General features: G+C 49.0%; 6 protein-coding genes across 6 annotated transcripts; 5 read left to right on the top strand and 1 right to left on the bottom strand.

Moving 5' to 3' along the window:
* Window positions 1-281: 281 nt before the first annotated feature.
* Triagg1_6283 (uncharacterized protein) lies at window positions 282-1,828 on the top strand (the record flags this gene model as incomplete). The annotated part of the gene is made up of 5 exons (XM_062900890.1): window positions 282-405; window positions 465-718; window positions 773-864; window positions 925-975; window positions 1,033-1,828. The coding sequence occupies 5 exons, from the start codon at window positions 282-284 to the stop codon at window positions 1,826-1,828; spliced, it is 1,317 nt and encodes a 438-aa protein (XP_062754829.1).
* A 739-nt stretch (window positions 1,829-2,567) lies between these two features.
* Triagg1_6284 (uncharacterized protein) lies at window positions 2,568-6,183 on the top strand (the record flags this gene model as incomplete). Its single annotated transcript, XM_062900891.1, has 4 exons — window positions 2,568-3,563; window positions 3,650-4,037; window positions 4,100-4,375; window positions 4,475-6,183. 4 exons carry the CDS (start codon window positions 2,568-2,570, stop codon window positions 6,181-6,183), a joined length of 3,369 nt encoding a protein of 1,122 aa, XP_062754830.1.
* Window positions 6,184-6,911: 728 nt separating this feature from the next.
* Window positions 6,912-8,690, top strand: Triagg1_6285 (uncharacterized protein; the record flags this gene model as incomplete). Its single annotated transcript, XM_062900892.1, has 1 exon — window positions 6,912-8,690. The coding sequence occupies one exon, from the start codon at window positions 6,912-6,914 to the stop codon at window positions 8,688-8,690; it is 1,779 nt and encodes a 592-aa protein (XP_062754831.1).
* A 957-nt stretch (window positions 8,691-9,647) lies between these two features.
* Triagg1_6286 (uncharacterized protein) lies at window positions 9,648-14,711 on the top strand (the record flags this gene model as incomplete). Its single annotated transcript, XM_062900893.1, has 2 exons — window positions 9,648-12,275; window positions 12,327-14,711. 2 exons carry the CDS (start codon window positions 9,648-9,650, stop codon window positions 14,709-14,711), a joined length of 5,013 nt encoding a protein of 1,670 aa, XP_062754832.1.
* A 184-nt stretch (window positions 14,712-14,895) lies between these two features.
* Triagg1_6287 (uncharacterized protein) lies at window positions 14,896-16,276 on the bottom strand (the record flags this gene model as incomplete). The annotated part of the gene is made up of 4 exons (XM_062900894.1): window positions 14,896-15,857; window positions 15,911-15,926; window positions 15,990-16,133; window positions 16,202-16,276. 4 exons carry the CDS (start codon window positions 16,274-16,276, stop codon window positions 14,896-14,898), a joined length of 1,197 nt encoding a protein of 398 aa, XP_062754833.1.
* An 890-nt stretch (window positions 16,277-17,166) lies between these two features.
* Triagg1_6288 (uncharacterized protein) lies at window positions 17,167-21,960 on the top strand (the record flags this gene model as incomplete). The annotated part of the gene is made up of 8 exons (XM_062900896.1): window positions 17,167-17,171; window positions 17,246-17,546; window positions 17,602-17,806; window positions 18,038-18,169; window positions 18,223-18,426; window positions 18,527-20,980; window positions 21,084-21,795; window positions 21,855-21,960. 8 exons carry the CDS (start codon window positions 17,167-17,169, stop codon window positions 21,958-21,960), a joined length of 4,119 nt encoding a protein of 1,372 aa, XP_062754834.1.
* Between the last annotated feature and the right edge of the window lie 1,132 nt (window positions 21,961-23,092).

The following is a 23,092-nucleotide window of genomic DNA, read 5'->3' on the forward strand; positions in this document are numbered from 1 at the left end:
TCATTCCCATTTCAGCCCTGCCAGCTACCCCTCCATTGGGAGCAAAGGAGCTGGAGGAACGACGTCAAGCGGCCGTTTTGAGGCATATTTCAGTACATTTTCTACTCTCTTGCTTGGATGATTCCAACCACGAGAAATCCCCTTCTCTGGAAGCAACATGTGATGAAGTGGCCTAGCTCTCCCTCTCTCTAAGCTCCATTGTCGACGTCACGGCTGCCTTAGCTCCCAAGCTCCCAAAAAGCACTTGCTAACAGGCATTGCTTCACCTAGCAGCTTTGAAAATGGCCATTACCAAGATCCACGCTCGCTCCGTCTACGACTCCCGTGGTAACCCCACCGTGGAGGTCGATCTCGTCACTGAGACTGGTCTGCACCGCGCCATCGTCCCCTCCGGTGCCTCCACCGGTTCGTCTCCCCGATCTCACTTCATGCCATACAGCTACAGAAAATAACTGGAATCATAGGCCAGCACGAGGCTGTTGAGCTTCGAGATGGCGACAAGGCCAAGTGGGGTGGCAAGGGTGTCACCAAGGCCGTTGAGAACGTCAACACCATCATTGGCCCCGCCCTGCTCAAGGAGAACCTTGATGTCAAGGACCAGTCCAAGGTCGACGAGTTCCTGAACAGCCTTGACGGCACCCCCAACAAGGGCAAGCTCGGTGCCAACGCCATCCTCGGTGTCAGCTTGGCTGTTGCCAAGGCCGGTGCCGCTGAGAAGGTAAATCCCACTACTGGAGGCTACGATTAATGAGCAGAGGCTTACCACCACCAGAATGTTCCCCTGTATGCCCATATTTCCGACCTCGCCGGAACCAAGAAGCCCTACGTTCTCCCCGTTCCCTTCATGAACGTCCTCAACGGCGGGTAAGTCCATTCTCCACGCCGAAAACTCTCAGCCAATGTCAGTCTCTAACTTTTAATCAGTTCTCACGCCGGTGGGCGTCTGGCTTTCCAGGAGTTCATGATTGTCCCCTCGTAAGTCGCCAAAATACATCAACTTCCGCATTGGTAGCTTCTTCTAATCAAGAACAGAGATGCTCCCAGCTTTTCTGAGGCACTTCGCCAGGGTTCTGAGGTCTACCAGAAGCTGAAGACCTTGGCCAAGAAGAAGTACGGCCAGTCCGCTGGCAACGTCGGTGACGAGGGTGGTGTTGCCCCCGATATCCAGACCGCCGATGAGGCTCTTGAGCTCATCACCGACGCCATTGAACAGGCCGGCTACACTGGCAAGATGAACATTGCCATGGACGTCGCCTCCAGCGAGTTCTACAAGGAGGACGCCAAGAAGTACGACCTCGACTTTAAGAACCCCGACAGCGACCCCGAGAAGTGGATCACCTACGAGGAGCTCGCCGCCCTGTACTCTGACCTCTGCAAGAAGTACCCCATCGTCAGCATTGAGGATCCCTTTGCTGAGGATGACTGGGAGGCCTGGAGCTACTTCTACAAGACCCAGGACATCCAAATTGTCGGTGATGACTTGACCGTCACCAACCCTGTCCGCATCAAGAAGGCTATCGAGCTCAAGGCCTGCAATGCCCTTCTCCTCAAGGTCAACCAGATTGGTACTTTGACCGAGTCTATCCAGGCCGCCAAGGACTCCTACGCCGATGGCTGGGGTGTCATGGTCTCTCACCGATCTGGTGAGACTGAGGATGTTACCATTGCTGACATCTCCGTCGGTATCCGTGCCGGTGAGATCAAGACTGGTGCTCCCGCCCGATCTGAGCGTCTGGCCAAGCTTAACCAGATCCTCCGCATTGAGGAGGAGCTCGGTGACCTTGCCGTCTACGCCGGTGCCAAGTTCCGCAACGCCGTTAACCTGTAAATGACAACAAGGTGGTCACAAACATGAGGTAAAAAGACAGACCGCCCGAAGAATGGAATGCCATGGGTGGATAAAATAAAATAATGACTATAAAGAAACGCCCATATGGCGGAAGAAAATGAATTGAATGATGAATAACCCGAGATGGCCCTGTTGTGAAGGCTCGTGAAAGGCGTTCCTCGAACTTCTCAGTACTCATTCCCTGATGGCCCGTACAGTTTCGTCTGCCAGGGTCCATCTTAGATTTGATGGCACAGCTTATTAATGTTCCGAATTCCCTGTAAAAAGGCAGCAAGCTCCGATTATGACTTTCAACAGCCATTTGAATGGAGCAGTCAGTGCCAAAGTATCTGATACTAAAATCGCGACGAAAAGGGCATTTCAAAACAAGCATTTACAGGTATTAGTAGACTGCAGAGAGGCAGGTACTAAGGTGTCTAGTGCCGGGTACCGAGTACATAATATTGTACTAAAAACAATCACCAGAGCAACGCGGGGTCGAAAACACATGCCACTACACACGAAAGCGTTAAACTAGATCACGTAGTAAGTTTATCAACATTGGGAGAAAAAAATATCAAATATTGCAATTGTCGAAACTGTCCCTCAGCTGGCTTCTGGTATTACGTTTCGTGTCCGGCTCCATATCGAGTGCCTCGTTCTAACTAAAGCCAGAGGCTGTAATAGTTTATATCGTCTCGAAAAGCCACAGGGTTGCCGTCATTCGCGGTCTGGCAACATGGCGGGTTCAGAGGATATCACCGACTTCGATATGATTGAGGATCAGAAGGAGAACATCCAGTCCCTGCCCGGAGGCCGCTCAGCGAAGAAGCTTGCCAGTCTTTTCTCTCCATCTCCTCTACACAAATATTCCACACCGACACCGACGGACACAAAAAACGTCAACGACTGCATCCGCGCAGAATACGAGGCGGAAATCGTAAACATCTCCGAATCCGACGATCCTTTAGATGTGTTTGACAGATATGTGCGCTGGGTAATAGACGCGTATCCATCAGCACAAGCGACGGCCGAGTCACAGCTCCACACGATCCTCGAACGCGCGACGAAGACGTTTGTCACCTCATCACAATACAAGAACGACCCCAGATACCTCAAGCTATGGATGTACTATATCCAACTGTTTTCCGACTCACCGCGCGAAACATTTCTTTTCCTCTCACGACAGGGAATTGGCGAGAGCCTCGCATTGTTCTACGAGGAGTACGCCGCATGGTTAGAAGGGGCAGGTCGGTGGGCACAAGCGGAGGAGGTATACAAGCTCGGGATTGAGCGAGACGCACGGCCAGCTCAGAGGCTGCTGCGCAAGTTCAAGGAGTTTGAGGCAAGACTCGCTCGGCAGCCAGACGCATTGGAGGGACCATCTTCACCGGCTTTGCCCACCGTCCGTCCCGCGCTGGCCAGCAAGACAGACCCCTTTGGCGTTTCATCACAACCAGTAGACCCTCAGGCCCAACGGCAAACAAGCGGTGTTGGGGGCAGTTCGTCCCGAGCTGGAAAGTCCAAAATCTCCATCTTCTCCGACGCGGATGCCCAACAGCCTGCCATGTCGTCAAGAGACGCTGGATCCAAGGGCTGGGATAGCATTGGATCTCTGGCAGATCGAAAAAAGGAAAACGCGATGGAACCGAAGCCATGGTCTGGAGAGACGCTCAGGGCAGGTGGCAAGAAGCCTGGATCTGGTGGGGCCAAGCTGGCGGTATTCAGGGATCCGGTATGTAACCCCCTCGATCGTGATGTATTCAGCTGTTGATGAGAATAGGACTAATGTATTTCTGTTTGTGGTGTTATGTAATTCAGTCCCTTGCTCAAATACAAAATATCATTGTTGTCCCGTCCAAGCATCAAGTAACGACTCATCCGCAAACAGGAAAGAGAGAACGCATCTTTGTTGACCTCGCAGCCGTTTACCCAACCCCCGAGGAGCCTGGCACAGAACTAAGCTTCGAGGAAGTTATTGCTGCGCATCGAGGCTGGCTCGACCGCCTGTGGGATACTGACTATAGTCACCAAGATCACATGGTGCCTCTTCGTGATGTGGACAATTTGAGACAAGTGACAACCGACGAGCTGATTATTGACGGAGACCCCATGGACTTGGACGAGAACGGCGTAGTAAACGAGAAGCCTAGAGAATCCCGTTCAGGCAGGAAAAAGAAGACAATGGAGGTCAATGAGACGCAGATCAGTATGTTATGACATCTCCAAACCCTCAATCAATCTTTTCATAAGCCCCTAACGCTTGAATAGTCAAAACGAAACTCGACTCCCCATCAGGACCAAAGCTTAAGAAGAAGAAGGTAGCGGAGCCCACTATGACCCTTCACACAAGAGCAGCCACGGATGATATTTACGACATTTTCAACGCACCGCTCAAATCCACACCCGTGGAAGCAAACGACGATGACGATGAAGACTCCGACTCCGACTCTACCTCCGACGATGACAATGATGATGACGATATGACTGATGGCGATTATGCAAGTGATGCCGAGAGCACTGGCGCTACGAGGCAGCCACACGAAGGTAAGCAGGAAGGCGATGAAGCATTAGAAGTCATGGGCTTCGATGAATCAAGGGCGGATGGCCAAGACAGTTCCAGAATCTAATTTCTCTTCAATATAGACGAAATATCACAGCGCCTGGAGGACGACTTTGAGGATGAAGAGCCAGAGCTGCCTAGAACGCGCACCATCTTCATTCCCGTCCCACCAGAAGACTATGAGCCACCAACACGCCCGTATAGGGATCCGGCGGAGATGGCCAACAATCGACTACCTTTCATGACGCCCATCACCGAGAGAACCGAGCCATCGTTGGACGTCACCGTGGACCGAGCATACCAGTTCAAGACGCCTAGTAAGCATGACGGTAGAGCGGCACCGGTCGAGGAGGCATCAGACTCGGAATCCGAGAACAGTTCCCTGAAAGAATTTTTCCCAGAAGGGAGACCATCCATCAATGGTCGAACACCTCTAGGGTCCAAGGCTGCTAGAGCACTAAGTAAGAGTGGCCCCAATAGAGGAGTACCTGTCAAGGGCCCCATTGTTAAAGAAGCGCAATGCAGCCCCATCGACGACAACGTTCGGCGACATATCTTGACAAGCATACAGCCTCCGCTGGCCATGTATCCCGGCTTCTACGATCACTACAACCAGAAATATGAGCGTGGTGCAGAGATTCGAAGATACGCCAAGGCTGTCAGGTTAGGCAGAGCGAATCCAGACAAACCCGGACCGGGAAACCTTCCGACGATTATCCAATTCAATGACTGTGAGACTAGATATGCTGTGAGGAGGGAACTTGGCGCTGGCGCTTTTGCACCGGTGTACTTGGTGGAGAACTCGAACCCGGATCGAGAGGAAGATGGCCATGACATTGGAGCCAGGATGGGAAAGGGGACATTCGCCGTAAACCGACGAGCGGCAATAGAAGCCTTGAAAATGGAATCGCCTCCAACGCCGTGGGAGTTTTACATTATGCGTACTGCTCATTCACGTTTGGGCCCTCAGCATCGAGCCACGGCTTCATTGTCGTTTGCACATGAAATGCACCTCTACCAAGACGAAGCCTTCCTCTTCCTCCCATTCCATCCTCACGGCACGTTGCTCGATGTCATCAACCTCTTTCGAGCAGAGCCTTCAGGCGCCATGGATGAGCAGCTTGCCATGTTCTTTTCCGTCGAACTATTCCGCACAGTCGAAGCTCTTCACTCCAAAAATGTCCTTCATGGCGACTTGAAGCCGGACAACTGCCTCCTCCGCCTTGACTCCAAGTCGTCTTCTGTGTTCTCCGAGCAGGCTCTCTCCAGCCAATGGCACGCCGATGGACGCGGCGGATGGGATTCGCGGGGCATCGTTCTTATCGACTTTGGGCGCGGCATCGATATGAAGGCATTTACCCCTGACGTGGAATTCATCGCCGATTGGAAGACGACGGCGCAGGATTGCCCCGAAATGCGAGAGGGACGGCCTTGGACGTGGCAGATTGACTACTACGGGCTCGCGGGCGTCATTCACTGTCTGCTTTTCGGAAAATATATTGAGACAGTGCGCGCTGATCAGGGGGGGTTCGGCCGAGGTGGTCGAAAGTACAAGATTCGTGAGAACTTGAAGCGGTACTGGCAGACGGACATTTGGTCGGATTGCTTCGAGGTGCTGCTGAATCCGGCTTCGTTCCTCGCCTACGAGGATGGCGGCAGGATGCCCGTGCTCAAGTCGATGAGGAGCATCCGTGAACGCATGGAGGCGTGGCTGATGGCTAACTGCGAAAGGGGAGCAGGGCTCAAGGCTACGATGGGCAGGGTGGAGGCGTTGGTGAGGAATCGCAAGTAAATTTGGTTGGATCAGTCTATAGATTTCCTGTTTTTTTCTCTCTCTTTGTTTAGCATGTCTTTTGTGGTTTTGTTAGCCCCTATTCACGAAGTATGGTTATGTTATTCCCGCATTCTTAGATATATCATTTAGTGCTAGTCTTTCTCGTGGGCTTTTTCTTCTTCTTTCTTTTTTATCTTTTGTACATATGGCCCCGAGAAAGCAATTTCTCCGATAGAAGAACATGTGGAATAAGAACCTATTTGGTCTTTCAACGGTTTGTTCAGGTCCGCCTTGCTTCAACTCGCTGTGTCAAAGTTACCGATCGCTTCATATGAAGAATATGTACCTAAAAGAGCATGAATTGAATAATGAATTATGCAGTGATATAGTTTTCTATACATGGTGGAATATTGGCTCTCTCAATAATCTGTCTCGTGTGAGGAGCGTGCATTGCTTACACTTTGATAAACGCCGATGGAGAGTCAATTTGAGAATTTCGACGATACACACCTATAGAGATGTACATATGGGCAGCTAATGCAACCTCGGAGCCTAAGGTGAGCCCAATCACCATCTCGGACTTAAACCTGTGACTCTGCGGGCTCTGATAGTCTTGTATCCTCCACCTGAAACTGCTCCTATATCTACCTTATGATGGGCTCTTGGGCCTTGGAGAGTGCCTCACTTTGAAGAGTCAGTATCAAGATCAAATTGTGCTCTGCTATCAACTGATATATTGCTCAATCATGAGCTCGTATCATCATGGAGCCTCTCTTGGCCAGGAATATCCAGCGCCTTCGCTGCCGACTCCAAGGCATATTCGTCTAGTATCGTTGCTTCCCGGTAGCGATGATACGATTATTTGTGAGCTCATCACGGCGGGCTTGAATTCCGCTCCCCACTACGAAGCTTTATCATATACCTGGGGCAACCCTCTGGATCGCCGAACTATATACATCAAGACGACGGAACTCGGGGACGCAACGGAATTCCAGGTCCCATCAAACTGTTTCTCTGCTCTACGGTGCCTACGACTGGCCGATCGACCGCGCATTCTTTGGATCGATGCAGTGAGCATTGACCAGCATAATTTCCCTGAGAGAAACCAGCAGGTTACCCTCATGTCCCAGATTTACTCTAGAGCAGCGCAAGTCATCATCTACCTTGGCGAATCCGATGACGGCTGTGATTTGGCAATTGAGTTCATCGTTGAGCCGGACAACCCGGATCCAGAGACAACGGCATCGCTCAGTTATCCCAAGTCAGAGCCATTACTTCTGGCCCTGAAAAGCTTCTTCAGCCGACCGTGGTTCAGCAGAGTTTGGGTGATCCAAGAGGCCACACCCTCACACAAAGCTACAGTCTACTGCGGCGACAAGGTGTTTTCCTGGTTTGCAGTAAAAAATTTCCAACAATGGAACGTGAGCCAGAAATGGTTGAAGCAGCTCCCATTCGTCGTGACTTCTTCAAGAAAATCTCTGACAGAATGGACCTCTAGAAAGACGATGCTCAATGCTCTCATTGAAACAAGATACTGCGCGGCAACGGACCCACGCGACAAGGTGTACAGCTTGCTGCCGCTTCTGCATGCTCTTGACCAAGAGCTCAATCTCACATCGCAATATGAAGACTCGGTGGCTAAAGTCTATACAGATTGTGCAGCAGCTCTGATGTTGCCGTGGCAGTTTGAGCTGGTGTTGTGTGCCGTACAGGGCGGATCGAATCACAACGACCTGCCGTCTTGGGTACCAGATTGGAGTAACGAGCCCAGACGAACGATTATTGGAGAGAATGAAGACATTGAACATGACAGCGCTTGGACTTCTAAGGGTGTCTCGGGATACTCCATGCGATTAACTTTATCACCGCCAGAGCCAGCGCTACACATGACAGGCTATCCATGCGGCAAGGTAGCGAAAATGGGATCCGCGTACCTTGCCGGTCAAGGCCCATTTCCGCTAGATGAATGGAGGGCTTTATTGGGCAAGGAGCCTACACAATCTTTGGATGCTCACCCAAATGAGGCTTCTTACGCCGTTGAGGGTTTCTACGCAGTCATATGTGCTCGCGATGTTGCTTACCCTTCGGCTATTCATGGATTTGTGGAAGGGGATAAGGCATCAGTCTGGGAAGCTCTTGTTCGTCAAGCATTGCTTGAAAAAGCGAATGGGAGTCCATCAGGCAACAACGGTACTTTGTCTTTTCGAGATATCCTTTTTCATCAAGCAGGCAAGGGTATGTTTCCGAGCTACAAGGTCTATGTTCAGATGATCTTGCAAAACTGCCACTCGCGTCGCGTCTTCGTTACGGACACCGGGTTTATGGGACTGGGTCCGGAGGAGACTTGTATTGGGGACGACGTCTATGCAGGTGTCGGAGACAAGATACCGTTCGTGCTCCGAGAGGTTGACAGCGGTTCTAAGCAGCAGGGGACGAGTCGGTTTCGACTTGTTGGAGAGTGCTATTTGGAGAGCAGAACGTGGAGGGAACTTGAAAGCGAGCCAGAGTATTTCGACATTATATAGTATGCTGGCCATGTAGAGAGTGGGTAGTACATCTCCTGATGAAGAGGATTGAATATCATCACGGTTGATATCCAGCCCTATATTCGGCCGGAAAGCGATGTAGGCCGTCTACTACCGGGGTAACATGAGATTACCATTACAAAATAGCTTTTAGTTGGAAAGAGAAAGGGAGAAGAAAGCACAGAGTAATGCGATTTATAGATTTGTAGACATATATATAAGAGTACCTACAGCAGTGCATTTCTGGCCTATAGACAAAGTCATATACGTGATAATGCTACAACATCAAGCGTATCAGACCATAGGTTGTGAAAAATTCGGGATCCTGTCAAACTCTCTTTTAACATATTCTATTTTTAGCATTCTGAAACTTCAAATTGGGGTTAAATGATTCCGTGTTCGAAAGCAACTGAACCAACAGTTCAGACACGTACCTGTATCTATTATAATAGAAAAAGAGAAGAAGAAAAAGTCCATAGTAGACAGAAAAACTTACAGCGTGTATTACCTACCTAGTACCTAGTACCTAGTATACATGTAGTGTGAAACGCTGGCTAATAGGCACCCGGTACATGTACGGTCCCGTGAACCAATAGTATTGAGGATCGGTGAAGACAATGTACTTTGAGAATCCTGCTCATTTTCTATTGGTAAGGAATACTTTGCGAATACGGAGTGCATGAATTTATCTACCTATGAGATCATGTTATGAGATATGCGCGGAATACTCCGCATTCTGCCTTGTACTTTGCCTCAAGACGTGGAAGCCCAATGATGACTTAAATGTATCCCTACCCAACTTTAGTAAAATCCTGGAAACTGATAACCCCTCATTCAACCTGATAAGTTGGATCATTCTCAATAATAGAATCAAAATCTTCCTACCGATAACACAGCAAAAGGAGAATCATCCGAATTCTTTCCAACCTCATCGGCTTCCCAGCCATACATCTCATGATGGCTACTCGGCCCTCTAGCCGCGACGAATTCGAGATTGCCCTGATTTGTGCATTAACGCTTGAATATGATGCCGTCTCGTTGCTCTTCGACGAGTTCTGGGATGAAGACGGTGATAGGTATGGAAGGGCCATTGGAGACCCAAACACTTATACCACTGGACGCTTCGGCAACTTCGACGTCGTCCTTGTTCTTTTACCAACTACGGGGAATGTCAGTGCGGCTAGTGCGACGGCAAGCCTCCGGTCAAGCTATTCGGGGTTAAGGCTTGTCATCTTAACTGGAACCTGTGGGGGTGTGCCTTTTTCAGGCACAGGTGATGAGATTCTCCTTGGTGATGTGATCATCAGCAGAACTGTGATACAATATGACCACGGCAGCCAGTATTCCGATAACTTCAAGACAAGAGACACCACAGAAGATATCTTAGGTCGGCCGAATAAGGATATCCGTGGTCTAGTCGCCGTTCTTGAGACACAGATTGGACGAGAGCGACTTGAGAAACGAGCTACCGTCTTCCTCAAACAGATTCAAAATCTTCCTCCCAAAGGGAATCGGCGGCCAGCAGATATCTACAAATATCCCGGAGCCTGCAGTGATAGGTTGTTCGAGGCGAACTATCTCCATAAGCATCATCTTTATCCACAACGTGTCTGCGCGAACTGCCACGACTGCGAAGATGCTGTATGCGAAGAATCTCGAGACCTAGCGTGCGACGTTGTGGGGTGCGATGATGAACATATGATCAAGCGAAAGCGTCTTGAGACGAATCGAGCGTCCAAACAGCAACGCTTTTGGGAAGAATTTCAGACACCGTCCATCTTCATTGGACGATTCGGCTCAGGTGATAGAGTGGTCAAATCGGGCAAACACCGTGATGAGATCGCCAAGCATTACGGTGTCCTCGCGTTTGAAACGGAGGCTGCTGGAGTCTGGGATGAGCTTCCATGCATCATTATCAAGAGCATCAGTAACTACGCGGACGGCCACGAGAATAAACATTGGCAGAATTTTGCAGCTGCAACGGCCGCATCTGTCGCTAAAGCTCTGATGGAACGATATACAAAAACAGACAGGACATTCAGGACCCAGATTGAACAGCAGATGAAGGAATTGATGGAAAACAAAGAAAGTAATAAATGCCTTCAGGATCTACGCCAAACAGACCCCCGCGATGACAAGACGCGTATTCAACGTACCAAAGGCCACTTGCTTAAAGACTCATATCGTTGGATACTCGACCACGCCAACTTTAAGAAATGGTGGTATAAATCCCAATACCCGCTGCTTTGGATTAAAGGAGACCCTGGGAAAGGAAAAACTATGCTTCTGTGCGGCATTATCGATGAGATAGAGGAATCTACCACCACACAATGCCTATCCTACTTCTTTTGCCAGGCTACCGAACTACAGCTCAGTAACGCAACGGCAGTATTGCGGGGTCTCATATACATGATCATTATCCAACGCCCAGCGCTGATATCACATGTACGAGAGAAATACGACCATTCAGGAAAGAATCTTTTTGAAGACCGCAATAACTGGGAAGCATTATCAAAGACTCTGTTGGCAATACTGAACGACCCAAGTCTGACCGATGCAATTCTGATCGTTGATGCACTCGATGAGTGTGTTGAAGGATTGTCAGATCTTCTCGAATTCATCAACCAAGCTTCTTGTTCAAGTCGCGCCAAATGGATTGTTTCAAGCCGTAATTGGCCAATCATTGAGGAGAATCTCAAGGATGCCATGCATGGAGTAAGGTTATGCCTTGAGTTAAACGAGAGTTTAGTTTCTGCTGCTGTTCAATCCTTTATCCGATACAAGGTGCAGCATCTAACGAAGAAGAAGCGCTACGATAAAGATACGCAAATTGAAATCGAACAGTATCTAATGTCCAACGCGCATGGCACGTTTCTGTGGGTAGCTCTTGTCTGCCAAGAGCTAGCAGATCCTAGAGTCCGAAAACGACATACGCTACAGAGGCTGAAATCATACCCCCCCGGACTTGATCCTTTATATAAGCGTATGATTCAGAATATTCACGATTCGCTTGATGCGGAAATTTGCCGACAGATCTTGGCTATTACTTCAGTCGTATACCGCCCAATTACGTTACCAGAGCTGAGCTGTCTCATGAAGCCACATAATGATAATAGCTACGACGAACTAAAAGAGATGATTAGGTTTTGTGGCTCATTCTTGACTATTCGAGAGGAAACGATTTACTTTATACATCAGTCAGCTAAAGACTTTTTGCTTGAGAAAGCGCCCGATCAAATTCTGGCCATGGGCATTGAACACCAGCACCATACTATCTTTTCCAGATCATTGAATCAGCTAATTAAGATACTACATCGTGATATCTACAGCCTGAGACTCCCAGGCTTCTCCATCAAACATGTTCCTTCACCTAATCCTGATCCCTTGGCTCCAATCCGCTATTCTTGCATCTACTGGGTCGACCACCTCATTGCCTCGGAACATACGTGGGAACCACGTCATGGAAAGATGCGTAGAAGTGAAAACATGGTCATCAAATTCTTAAAAAGAAAATACATATATTGGTTGGAAGCTCTCAGTTTGCTACGAAGTATATCAGAAGGCGTACTAGCAATGCAGAACTTGGTAAGTTAGGACTTTAATCAGATATTCGTATAAAACTCTAATATCTCCAAGGAAAAGCTCCAGATGCCACAGCTTACAAGACCACTAGAAGATGCGAATCAATTCATTCGTTCGCATAGACAAGCGATAGAGTCTGCGCCATTGCAAGTCTATGCATCAGCACTTGTCTTTAGTCCTTCGCACAGTAGGGTGAGACGGCTCTTTGCGGCCGAAGAACCGGAATGGATCCTTACGAAACCAATCGTGGAGAAACGCTGGCACGCCTATTTGCAGCACACGTTCGAACATATCAGCCGGGTGGTCGCCTTCTCCCATGACTCGGCACTCATAGCATCAGGCGCGTCAGACAACTCAATTCAACTCTGGCGCACTAGTGCAGGCGACCGTGTGCGAAAGCTTGAAGGCCATGATGGTGAAATTCAGTCAATTGCCTTCTCTCATGACTCGAAGCTCATAGTATCAGGCTCGCGTGATAAAGCAATCCGAGTCTGGTGCACTGTTACAGGCATCTGTTTGCGAGTGCTCATGGGTCATGAAAAAGGCATCACATCAGTTGCCTTCTCACATGACTCGGCGCTCATAGCATCAGGCTCAGAAGATAAAACAATTCGGCTCTGGAGCACTTCTACAGGCGATTGCATACGGGAATTTGAGGCTTATGATGCCTTCACAATCTCATTAGCCTTCTCGCCTGATTCAGCATTGTTGGCATCATGCTCAGGACATGGAATCATTCAGCGGTGGCGCACAGGCGAATGTACGAACGGGCCAACCCAAGTTCCTCAAAACCCCATCAAATATAATCGTGGAGTTCAATCGGTTACTTCTCCACATGTCCCAAGAAAAAGGAATCTATTTCTTCTAGTCTCGAGGAAGCTATCCGGAAGGAAGGAAAAAGTAGAAAACAAACACGAAGACACCTCTCTTTGGGACGTTGATAAGGCCCATCATTTACGTGTAGGAAAGTCGAATTATATCGGCATATCTGTCTTCTCTCACGACGCAAAACTTATATTAGCAGTTCCGGTAAATGATGATGCGATGCATATCTGGCACACCGTTACAGGCCAGTGTGTACATGAGCTACGGGGACATAACAGTAGGGTTACGGCGGTTGCCTTTTCACATGACTCAAAATTGGTAGCAATTGGATCATACGATAAGACGATTCGCATCTGGTCTGTTGATACAGGCAATTGCGTGCAAGAGCTTCAAGGCCACAGTGATTTCATCACATCAGTTGCCTTCTCGCATGACTCGAAGCTTATAGCGTCGGCTTCATACGATAAAACAGCCCGGCTTTGGCGCGTTAACACAAATGGCTTTCAACAGGAAGACCCAGCCGTCATTAAACCTGGAGGCACATTCTTTCTCTTCTCAAACGACTCGACACTCGTGGCATCTGTCTCAGAAAAGATCATCTCGCTCTGGTGCCCTCATACAGGCAGATGTACGCAGGAGCTCAAGGGCCATAGCGATGACGTTGTGTCAATTGCCTTCTCGCATGACGCAGCGCTTATAGCATCAATTTCAAGAGATGGCAGCGCCCGACTCTGGCGCACAGATACAGGCGACTGCGTGCAGAAGTTACAGCGCCTTGACGAATCCTGGGGGTCATTTGGCTTAATTGCATTCTCGCATGACTCTGCTATTATAGCAGCAGGCCTGGATAACAACAGCATCCAACTATGGAGTGTTGTCGACGGCAACCTCTTATTTGAGCTACCCGGTGTCCGTCCTTTTGTCTTCTCGCATGACTCCGCCCTTATCGCGTCACAGTTGGAGACTGGAAGAGTTGGACTGTGGCGCACTGCTACAGGCGACTTTGTGCAAAAGCTACAGAGCAGCTTTGCGGAGGAAATCGGATCACTTGTTTTCTCCTATGACTCAACGCTCCTAGCGGCAATTGCAAGGAAAAAACTTAAACTCTGGCACGTCGCTTCGGGCGAATGCATACGAACGCTTCGATCCCCAGATGATGTGCTGGTGTCAGTCACCATCTCGCATGACTCAGCGTTGGTGGCTGCAATGCCAGGAGGTAGTAACATCGCAGTCTGGCGCGTCGACACGGGCGACCTCGTGCAATGCGTCGACCTCTATTGCTACGTCCATTGGTTTTCCAGGCAATTGTCATTTGCAAGGAACAAGTTGGAAATCCTTACTGCTTTTGGTCTTGTGGCTATCGACGACACTGGAGGCTCTGTTGGTTGGAAACCACTTCCACCTCGTTTTGTTGGCCCCGGCATTAGTAACGATGGCAGCTGGATTACTTGGAACAATGATAATCTCCTCAGGTTACCAGCCGAATTTCAAAATTCTGACTATGCTATATCGGGGTCTACTGTTGCTATTAGATCTGGATCAGGACGGATTATTTTCATCGGTTTATCGGCTGATGTGCTGTCAAATTTATACGGCGGGATGATGGCAGTTTGACGTAGGGTTCCTCGATGTTCTCAGCTTGTCAATGAGATCGGCTCTCGAGCCTCCCATGAAAGTATTTCCCAATCATATGGCCATTCAACTCTTTCCATGTGTTTTGATTAGCCTGTTAAAGCGAAAATATATGTATACTTGGTATAAGTGGTGCTATGTAACACAATCTGTCGGCAGTATGAAGTTAGAAAAAAGCACTACCGGTAATATCGCCAGAATGGCCTGTAAATGCACACTCCTCGAGGCCGGTCGCCACATCGCACAGCCTCAATGTGTGATCAGCCAAACCGGCCGCAATCTTCCTACCGTCGGACGAGAAGGCTAGACTCTTGACATTACTAGGTTGGCTCATGGGATTCCGCTCTTCCTTGGCGCTTTCCGCATCCCACAGACGAACGGTACAATCACCGGACCCCGTTGCAATCTTACTTCCGTCTGGCGAAAAGGCGATACTGGTGATGGCGCCAGAATGACCCGAAAGAAGATGCTGGGCCTGATTAGTTGTAGCATCCCAGATTTGTACAGTGCCGTCAGTACTTCCCGATGCCATCTGGCGCCCGTTTAAGGAGATCGCGAGGCTGGTGATGGCACTGGAGTGACGGGAAAGGGGTTCTTGTGTGCCGGTCGCTATATCCGACATCCATATCCCGTTATCCCTTGTTCCAGCTACGATTCTCTTGCCATCGAGAGAAAAGACAACACTAGTAACAGCGTGTTTAATAGTGTGGGCCTGAGAGCCGTAGTAGCCATAGGAAGCGCTGGCGGTAGTGTGCGAGAGGATACGCTCCTGCTGGCCTGTTGCTAGATCCCACACCAGAACCGTACCGTCATCGGACCCAGAAGCAAGCTTGGTCCCATCGAAGGCGAAGGCAACGCTCTTGATGGCACTGGAATGGCCGGTGAGCAAGCGCGTTTGCCGGCCCGTTGTCGTGTCCCATAGCCGCACGATCAGATCAGTTGAACCGGAAGCGATCGTCTTCCGATCAGGCGACACGGCGACGCTGGTAACGGCTTCTGAATGACCGATGAGGGTATATTCTTCTTTGCCAGTGGTGGCGTTCCACACTCGTAAGGTGTGATCGCTAGATGCTGATACAATCTTGCTCTGGCTTGTCAATCCACCTGTCCTGTCCTCGGAATTATATACTGAGAAGGAAGATTAGTTGACGACTGCTTTTCTAGTTCAGCAATAGACTTACGGGTCTCGAAAAGCTTCTGTATTGTGCTTAAATCTTGCTCGCTTGCCCCTATAATAACCGACAAAAGTTTCGCTCTTACTATGTCATCCTTGCTTTGTGGGAAAGCCCCAAATGCGGCGTGATATGCGTCTTGAGCTCGTTGGAAGTCATTCGCATCCTTGTCAGCCGTATTTCTCCCGGTGTGGCCGGAAGTTGGAGAATTCATGGTTATAGCGAGAGCGGGCTGCAAACAATTGTATAAAGTATAGCTTTGAACGGCTCATCCATATATGCCTGAGCGTAGGTACATACATAGCTTTTGGTGAAGAAAGCGGGGTTGTAATAAGTGCGGAGTCGATGCATCTTGAAGCGTGCCACCATCCACATCCAGCTGCGAGAATCACGAACAGAATGTGTGCCACAGCGACATATATTCGAAAGGACGCTGGCACTTTATATACGTTGCAAATTGTGGTCAAAGCCAGCCGTAGATGAAAAAAAGTGACCAACCCAATCTTTGTATCATGAATGGTATCATTATTAGTAAGTCAGTCGAAGTTCAAAGCTCAGGAACAAGGGACTGGAAGAATCAACGCAACCACGGCAATGAGCTCTATTCTTGATGCCCTTTTACATCCTCCCGATGGGGTCTACCATTACATTTGTTGACCCTGAAGCTGGGTTCGTGAAGCCAGTTGATCTACCTTTTTTTCTTTTTTTTTTTGGCTTTTTGAATGTGTTTTAGACCACTAATCTGCCGTTCTAATCGGGATCTCGCTGTCTCAATATCTAGTTTTACACTGCAGTATATTCTGTCTATATATTCTGTCTCCTTGAAGGGATGTAATATTGTCTTTACTTTTGGACTCCTGTGGGAATCTCGTATTTCAGCAAGAAGGATTTGGGACGAGAAGGCTGGCCCGTTCCCTGCTCATTATTCTTATTTGTATGGCCCGTTGGTCATCGACCCAGCATTGCATTTGTTCAACACGGTGTAATCCTTGAAGGCAACCCAGAGATCTTTAACAACAACAATCTGACGTAGGCTGAGCCACTGCCGCTAGTCAATTTCAGGCAGAACCCCTAGTAGGAACCTAGCTCAGGTACAGACGCCGTCCAGTGTTTTCTTTTGCGGCTGGCTTCCATCACCTACACGTGGCTATGGTGTTCACAGCCCCAACAAACAATGCGTCGGTATTTAAAGATGCATGTGGCCGCCACTCTTGGATCGAGAGATATGGCTGCATCTGATGCTAAGCTGTTCTTCGCAATGCAACATGAGGTCAGTGTCTCTGGCCGAGTCTCCGCCAGACTAGGTATCGAGAGCCAAGGTAACTAACGATGCTGCCTGCCTAGCACCAACATAGATTCAAACGAAGCGTTTGATGGGGCATTTCGGAGATTTTTGGAATCGCTCTCGGAGGCGGAGCGAGCCAGATACGCGCCAGTGGCATCCCCCGAAGATCTGCTCGACGGCATCAAGAAGCTCGACTTGTTGTCGCAGAGACACCAAAAGACTAAGCTGTGGAGGGTTCTGAAATGCGTAGAGACATTCAGCGCACGGCTCACTCCCTACTTTGCCATTGTTAACACTGTCGTCTCGTCCAATCCGCAATATGCCGCTATTGTCTGGGGGCTTTTGAAATTTGTTCTCCAGGTACGGTCTCGTATTCCTCTTGTCTCGCCCGCTTGACTGCTGACAGGAGCTCCAGCTTGCAGAAAGTTTCACCACCTTTTTTGATAGGCTCGTCAAAGTCATCGCCAAAATATCCGATGCATTTCCCATGTATGAGGATATTGTTCGCCTATACACGGGGCAGAAATCGACCCGGCTGAGGGCGCATGTGGAGCAAGTATACAGCGACATACTTCAGTTTTTCCAACATGTCGCCGGCATCTTTACTCGAGTTGATGGCCGTAAGAGCCCCTTTACTGATAGAAAATGCTTTGGCTCTGCCATGGAGTACTGACTGCGCCGCATTGGCTTCCTTTGCGCAGGATTCAGGAGACGTCGAGCGATTATCTGCGAAATCATCTGGACTCCTTTCGACACCCGCTTCGAAAGTTTACTTGGCCAACTAAGGAACCACGAAAGATTCGTACAAAACGAGCTGCTTCTATTGCAAGCTATAGCTACAAGCGACGCAGAGACAGCAGCAGCGCAGGAGCGACGGCTAGCCGCTGAAGAAAGAGATTGCGCTGAGAAGGCCAGGGCTCATGTGGAGGACATCTCTAACCAGACCGAGGGAATCAAACGTTTGATCAACGACCAGACAAAAGGTTATCCTTTCTGCTTATCCAAGCAACCTATATACTCAGCTGACGAATACAAGGCCAGAATTTCGACAAGATTCACAGGTGGATCAAGCCTCCAAACTATGCAGACGTGCTTGAAAGATCGCAGTCTATACGCGAGGAAGGCACTTGCACCTGGCTATTCACGAACCGGGTGTTTTGCAGATGGAGAGCAACAGAGACACATGGAGGAACATTCAGGAGTATAAATGATCTTGGTCCAAGGGCTCTTTGGATAAACGGTACGTGATCCAACTTCCTCAAAGGCACATTCTACATCAGCGCTTTCACGAAGATATCGCTAGAGAAGAGCTATATTTGAAAGCTTACTCGTTCTTCAAGGCATTCCTGGAGCTGGCAAAACTATATTGGCATCGTATATTGTACAGGAGCTCCATCAGCTCGAATCCGCCGACACACTTTACTGCTACTACTTCTTTTCATCTGGCTCATCTAATTTTATGTCTACTGGGGCTGCAGCCGCATATCGATCGATTCTGTCACAAATTCTACACCATAAACGAAACGACGAGAGCATTCTCGACAAGTTTCTCTTCGCTCAGGATCAGGGCTCGGGTCAGCTTGAGGCGTCTTCTTCCGAACTTATTGACCTGATACACATCTGTTCTAAAGAGCTCAAGGAACTGACAATCATCCTCGACGGTATTGATGAGTGCCATCAAATCAATGAATTGTTTGGTGCAATTCGTAAACTCATGGAGCTATGCCCAATGAAAATATTGTTTCTCAGTCGGCCCGGGATTTCGGAGCTGCAGGATGAGGTACAGGCTTCTCAACGCATAGTCATGGATAGATTCGCTACTTCTGAAGATATTCGAAGCTATCTCCGCACCAGTCTGGAATCGCTGGCGTCCCGAGGCCGTCTTGATGTGACCAACACATCAGACCTTGAGGACCGGCTCGTTCAAGGTGCCAATGGCATGTTCTTGTGGGCTTCACTGATGATCAGCCTCTTGTGGTCCCCTATGCTCACATCGAAGAGTCGCCTGACTATCATAAAGCAAGTCATCCGGCCGGAAGGCATCGAGCAGCTATATGATCGGATCCTAAAAGTCATTGCGCAATCAAAGCGGTTGGAGAAATCGGTTGCCAGAGTGGTGTTCTGTTGGCTCACATACGCAAGGGGTTCTGTTTCTCTGCGCCTTCTGTACGATGCTATCAGGAGCGTCAACACGCAAGATGATGGTGGGTCGCATGAATATCTGCCGTTTGTTGGTGAAACGCCATCTCTGGGTCAATTCCGCGAGAACCTGCAGGCCGTGTGCGGCTCTCTGCTCGACTTTGACCACGTTGAAGATAGGGTTGGAGACTCGAGTGAAGGAGTTTTTGCAACCGTCCGTTTCGTTCATCTCTCTGTGAAAGAGTACTTTCAATCACTCGACGATTCTCCCTCGTCAGAAGGCCATCTAGAGTGCGTTCCTAGGTGGACTCAAGGCAATATACGACTGGCACAAGTATGCCTCGAGGATATTCGATCGATGACCAGAAAGTATAGCCCTTCCTTTCAGGATCTCAGTAACTATGCAACTTTGCATTGGGCAGACCATCTGGAGGACATATCCGCACGCAACATGGACGGTACCCTAGAGAATCAGGCTTACTTTCACAAAGACTTTGCCGACTTGCAGGCAGCGCTGTTGGGCTTTCTGAGAGACCCATACAGCATCACTTCCTGGATACATACTCTGTATTTAATGCATGGCTACGGAGATTTGGTCCCTCCTTTCCGCAGTCTTGACCGTTGGGTGTGTTGGCTGCGGTGCACTCGAGCAACCATGACGAGACCTACGCAATCGCTTGACGCTTTGATAGCTCTGACCAGCACATTTTCTGCCGACTTGCGGCGTCTGGATGAGACTTGGGGTTCAAGGCTTCAAACTGACCCAACGATACTATGGGACGAAGTAGCCGCGTTCATGCAAAGCGATTTCATTCGCTCTGCTTCAAACACAAAAGTCAAACTTCTCAAGGTCGACGCAATGGATAACAATCTTCAAAGCTCGCGAGCGCTTTGTGATGTGTCAACATCCAGCGCAGACGGCTCTCTATGTTTTGTATTAAGCATATGGCCGTCAAAAGACTATGAAACCCGCTGGTTGACGGTCGGGGGTCAAAAGTCATTAGAGCACTGGAAAGACGTTTGCAGCGGCTGGATTGCTAGGTACAAGATTTGGAATATTGCTACCGGAGAAACCATTGGGGAAATCAGGATTCCAATTGACGAGGGTGAGGTGTGGCTACAAATGAGGCAATCGTTATATGAACAAAGCTACGCAGAGTGGAAGACTGCCTTCCCAACCGCAATTAGTCCAGACGGAAAGTTGGTCGTCATACTGCGAACTCTCTTCGCCTTTGACAAGCCACATGGGAGCTCTCGGCTTCAATGGCAGGAGACGCTGATTCCTGTGGACTTTGGAAGAGCGCGTTCCACCAAATGGACGGATGAGCTCAGACCGTTCGACCCCAATCACCCGCTCATCTGTGGCAGACCGCTGCAGTTTCTATACCGAGATCGGTATACCTATAAATTCGCATTCAGCCCCGACAGTCGTTACTTGGCTTTCACTGATAAACTACGCGATGCTCCGACGTATGAGGAAAACCTCGCCATCTTTGGAGTTCTTGGCCAGGGAAAGTTGAGAGTTGATCGAATTGCTTCAAGAACTTTCAGTTCTTGGCTCCGCCGGAGTGAATTGACTATATGCTTTCACCCTTGTCAAGATCTAGTGGTCCTATGCGCTGGAGGCCAAGTTGAGCTATGGAACTTCAACACAGGTAAGCTTTGACTTTCATTTCCCTGCGCATCCCTTAACTACCCCTCCTCCAACCTTTATTCGTTTTGCAACGAAGTTATGATGAGCCATTTAATTCATTCCAGTAGCTAACAAGTTTACAAACACTGTAGGGGCAAGATCGACTGTGATTGGCAAATTTTCCACCACACCTCCGCCGATAGTCGACAGCTTGAAAATTTCGGCTTGTGGTGCATATGTTGTTGCCAGTCATTCGGGCGAACCGACCGTCTTTGAGATTCCGAAGTTGTCTCCTGAAGTAGGGACGGAAGAGGATCTTGATATCGAGCCACGATTCCTCCACAAGGCCAGCCTTGACAACAACGCATCCACAGCTCTCTCTATCCTTGGAAATACAGACATCTCTCATTTTGGTCTTAAGCATGGCCAAATAATCCACAATGAATGCATCGTAAACTCCAAGGATGGAGCCGTCTCCAGCCTCGTACACGTTCTCTCTGGAGATGCGCCCGCATTGCAGCTGGTTCCCGCGACTGATGGTCTGGAAACCCAGACGATACAGCTTATGTCACTGCCCAAATCAATCCAGCTGAAGCATACAGCTCCGGTGATACTTACACCCAACGGTCAGCAAACATGCATCAAGGTTGTTCTCAACTCTACAATACAATCCGAGTACTCTTTGACGGAGCGAGATGCTGGTGTCGCTCCCGCCGTCATCGAGCGTGACATTAGGTCATTGAAGTTTTCTACAGTTAATACTAAGCGGAAATGGGGCATCACGGAAACAAATGATCCGGACGAGCATCTTTCAGGCGGCTTGCCATCCGACCATGGGTACGTATCAGCACGCTCACTATTCACCTAGCACCGCAATGTTGACATTTTGGTAACAGTGGCCCAAGTTTACCGCCATCGAATACAGCTCCCGAAGCTCACCGTGTTGTAAGTGGAGTGGAGAACGATGAAGACCTTCCATCTTTGAAGCGTCAAAAGCTCTGATAAGAATCACTTTGGAATTCATGGTAGAGGTCTCTCAACTCTGGAAACTATTTCCTCTTGACAGGGAAATATACATATATAGTTATTTTTTGAATTGATGAAAACGAATCATCATATAGAATAGATTCACCAAGCTCCCTGAGCAAAGACGGTGATGGTTCGGCTCCCCATCGCCGAAAATCCATCTACAAATTGGTGATGTCGAAATATCAACGAAGAAGGAAGCTTGGGTTTGCATATATTAATATCAGCGGTGGGAGAGACTCCATGGCTAAAATAGATCAAATGTAGCGTAGGTATATAAACAGATTACCCTTCTCTTGCAAATACATACGACCATAGGTAGTGGAGAATTCGGGGTCCCGTCAAGCACTCCTCTTGAGTGTGATGTCTTCAGTGTTTGGCATCCCAAGACTCCAAATCTGGAGTTACGTAACTCCGTTTTTGGTGCCATTGTCACACCCATGTACTAAACAGCAAAGGAGAAACTCCGTGGGCCGTTGGTCATTTCAAAGCTCTCGTTGGACTTACAGGCGCCTGCCGTCAGTCTCAGGCGCTTGTGCTGATCTGGACATCCTAACCAATAAGCGTTCAGCTTCTTGCCTCAGCTTCTGTCTTAGGAGGGCCGTTATCTCGCCACGCTGGAGTATCTCGCTCTCCTAAAGGCGCATAGGCGGGGAATAGGTGGCCTGCTACCTCTATCCTTTTGGCTCGGCGGCTATCACGACACTAATGAACTAGGTAATGTATAGCAGATGAGGAAGAAAATTAGAATTGCCGCCGACTCCCAACGTACTACCTTATGTGAAGTGTAAAGGAGAAAACCCGGCGTTAAGTATAGAGTATGCGGAATCTGGTATCTATCCCTTCAGCATCGTTTGCCGCTCTGCAGTGCATCCAACTAATACATTACTGCTGCAGAACACTACAAGAGGCTGGCGCCTATAGCTCACCATGGGAACACACGCCTGGGGCTATCGAACCCAGGAATATACTAAAGGTAGCCGTGAGAAAAATCCACCAGTGGTTCAAGCTGGGCCTCTACAATGACTTCGAGAAGTATGGAGTACGTGGTGTGTATCGACCTAGAAAACTTGTCTTTTTTGGCTTGCTCTCAGCAGAAATAATCTTG

The sequence above is a fragment of the Trichoderma aggressivum genome, assembly GCF_033847375.1.
Source record: "Trichoderma aggressivum f. europaeum strain CBS 100526 chromosome Unknown scaffold_024, whole genome shotgun sequence".
Taxonomy (NCBI): domain Eukaryota; kingdom Fungi; phylum Ascomycota; class Sordariomycetes; order Hypocreales; family Hypocreaceae; genus Trichoderma; species Trichoderma aggressivum.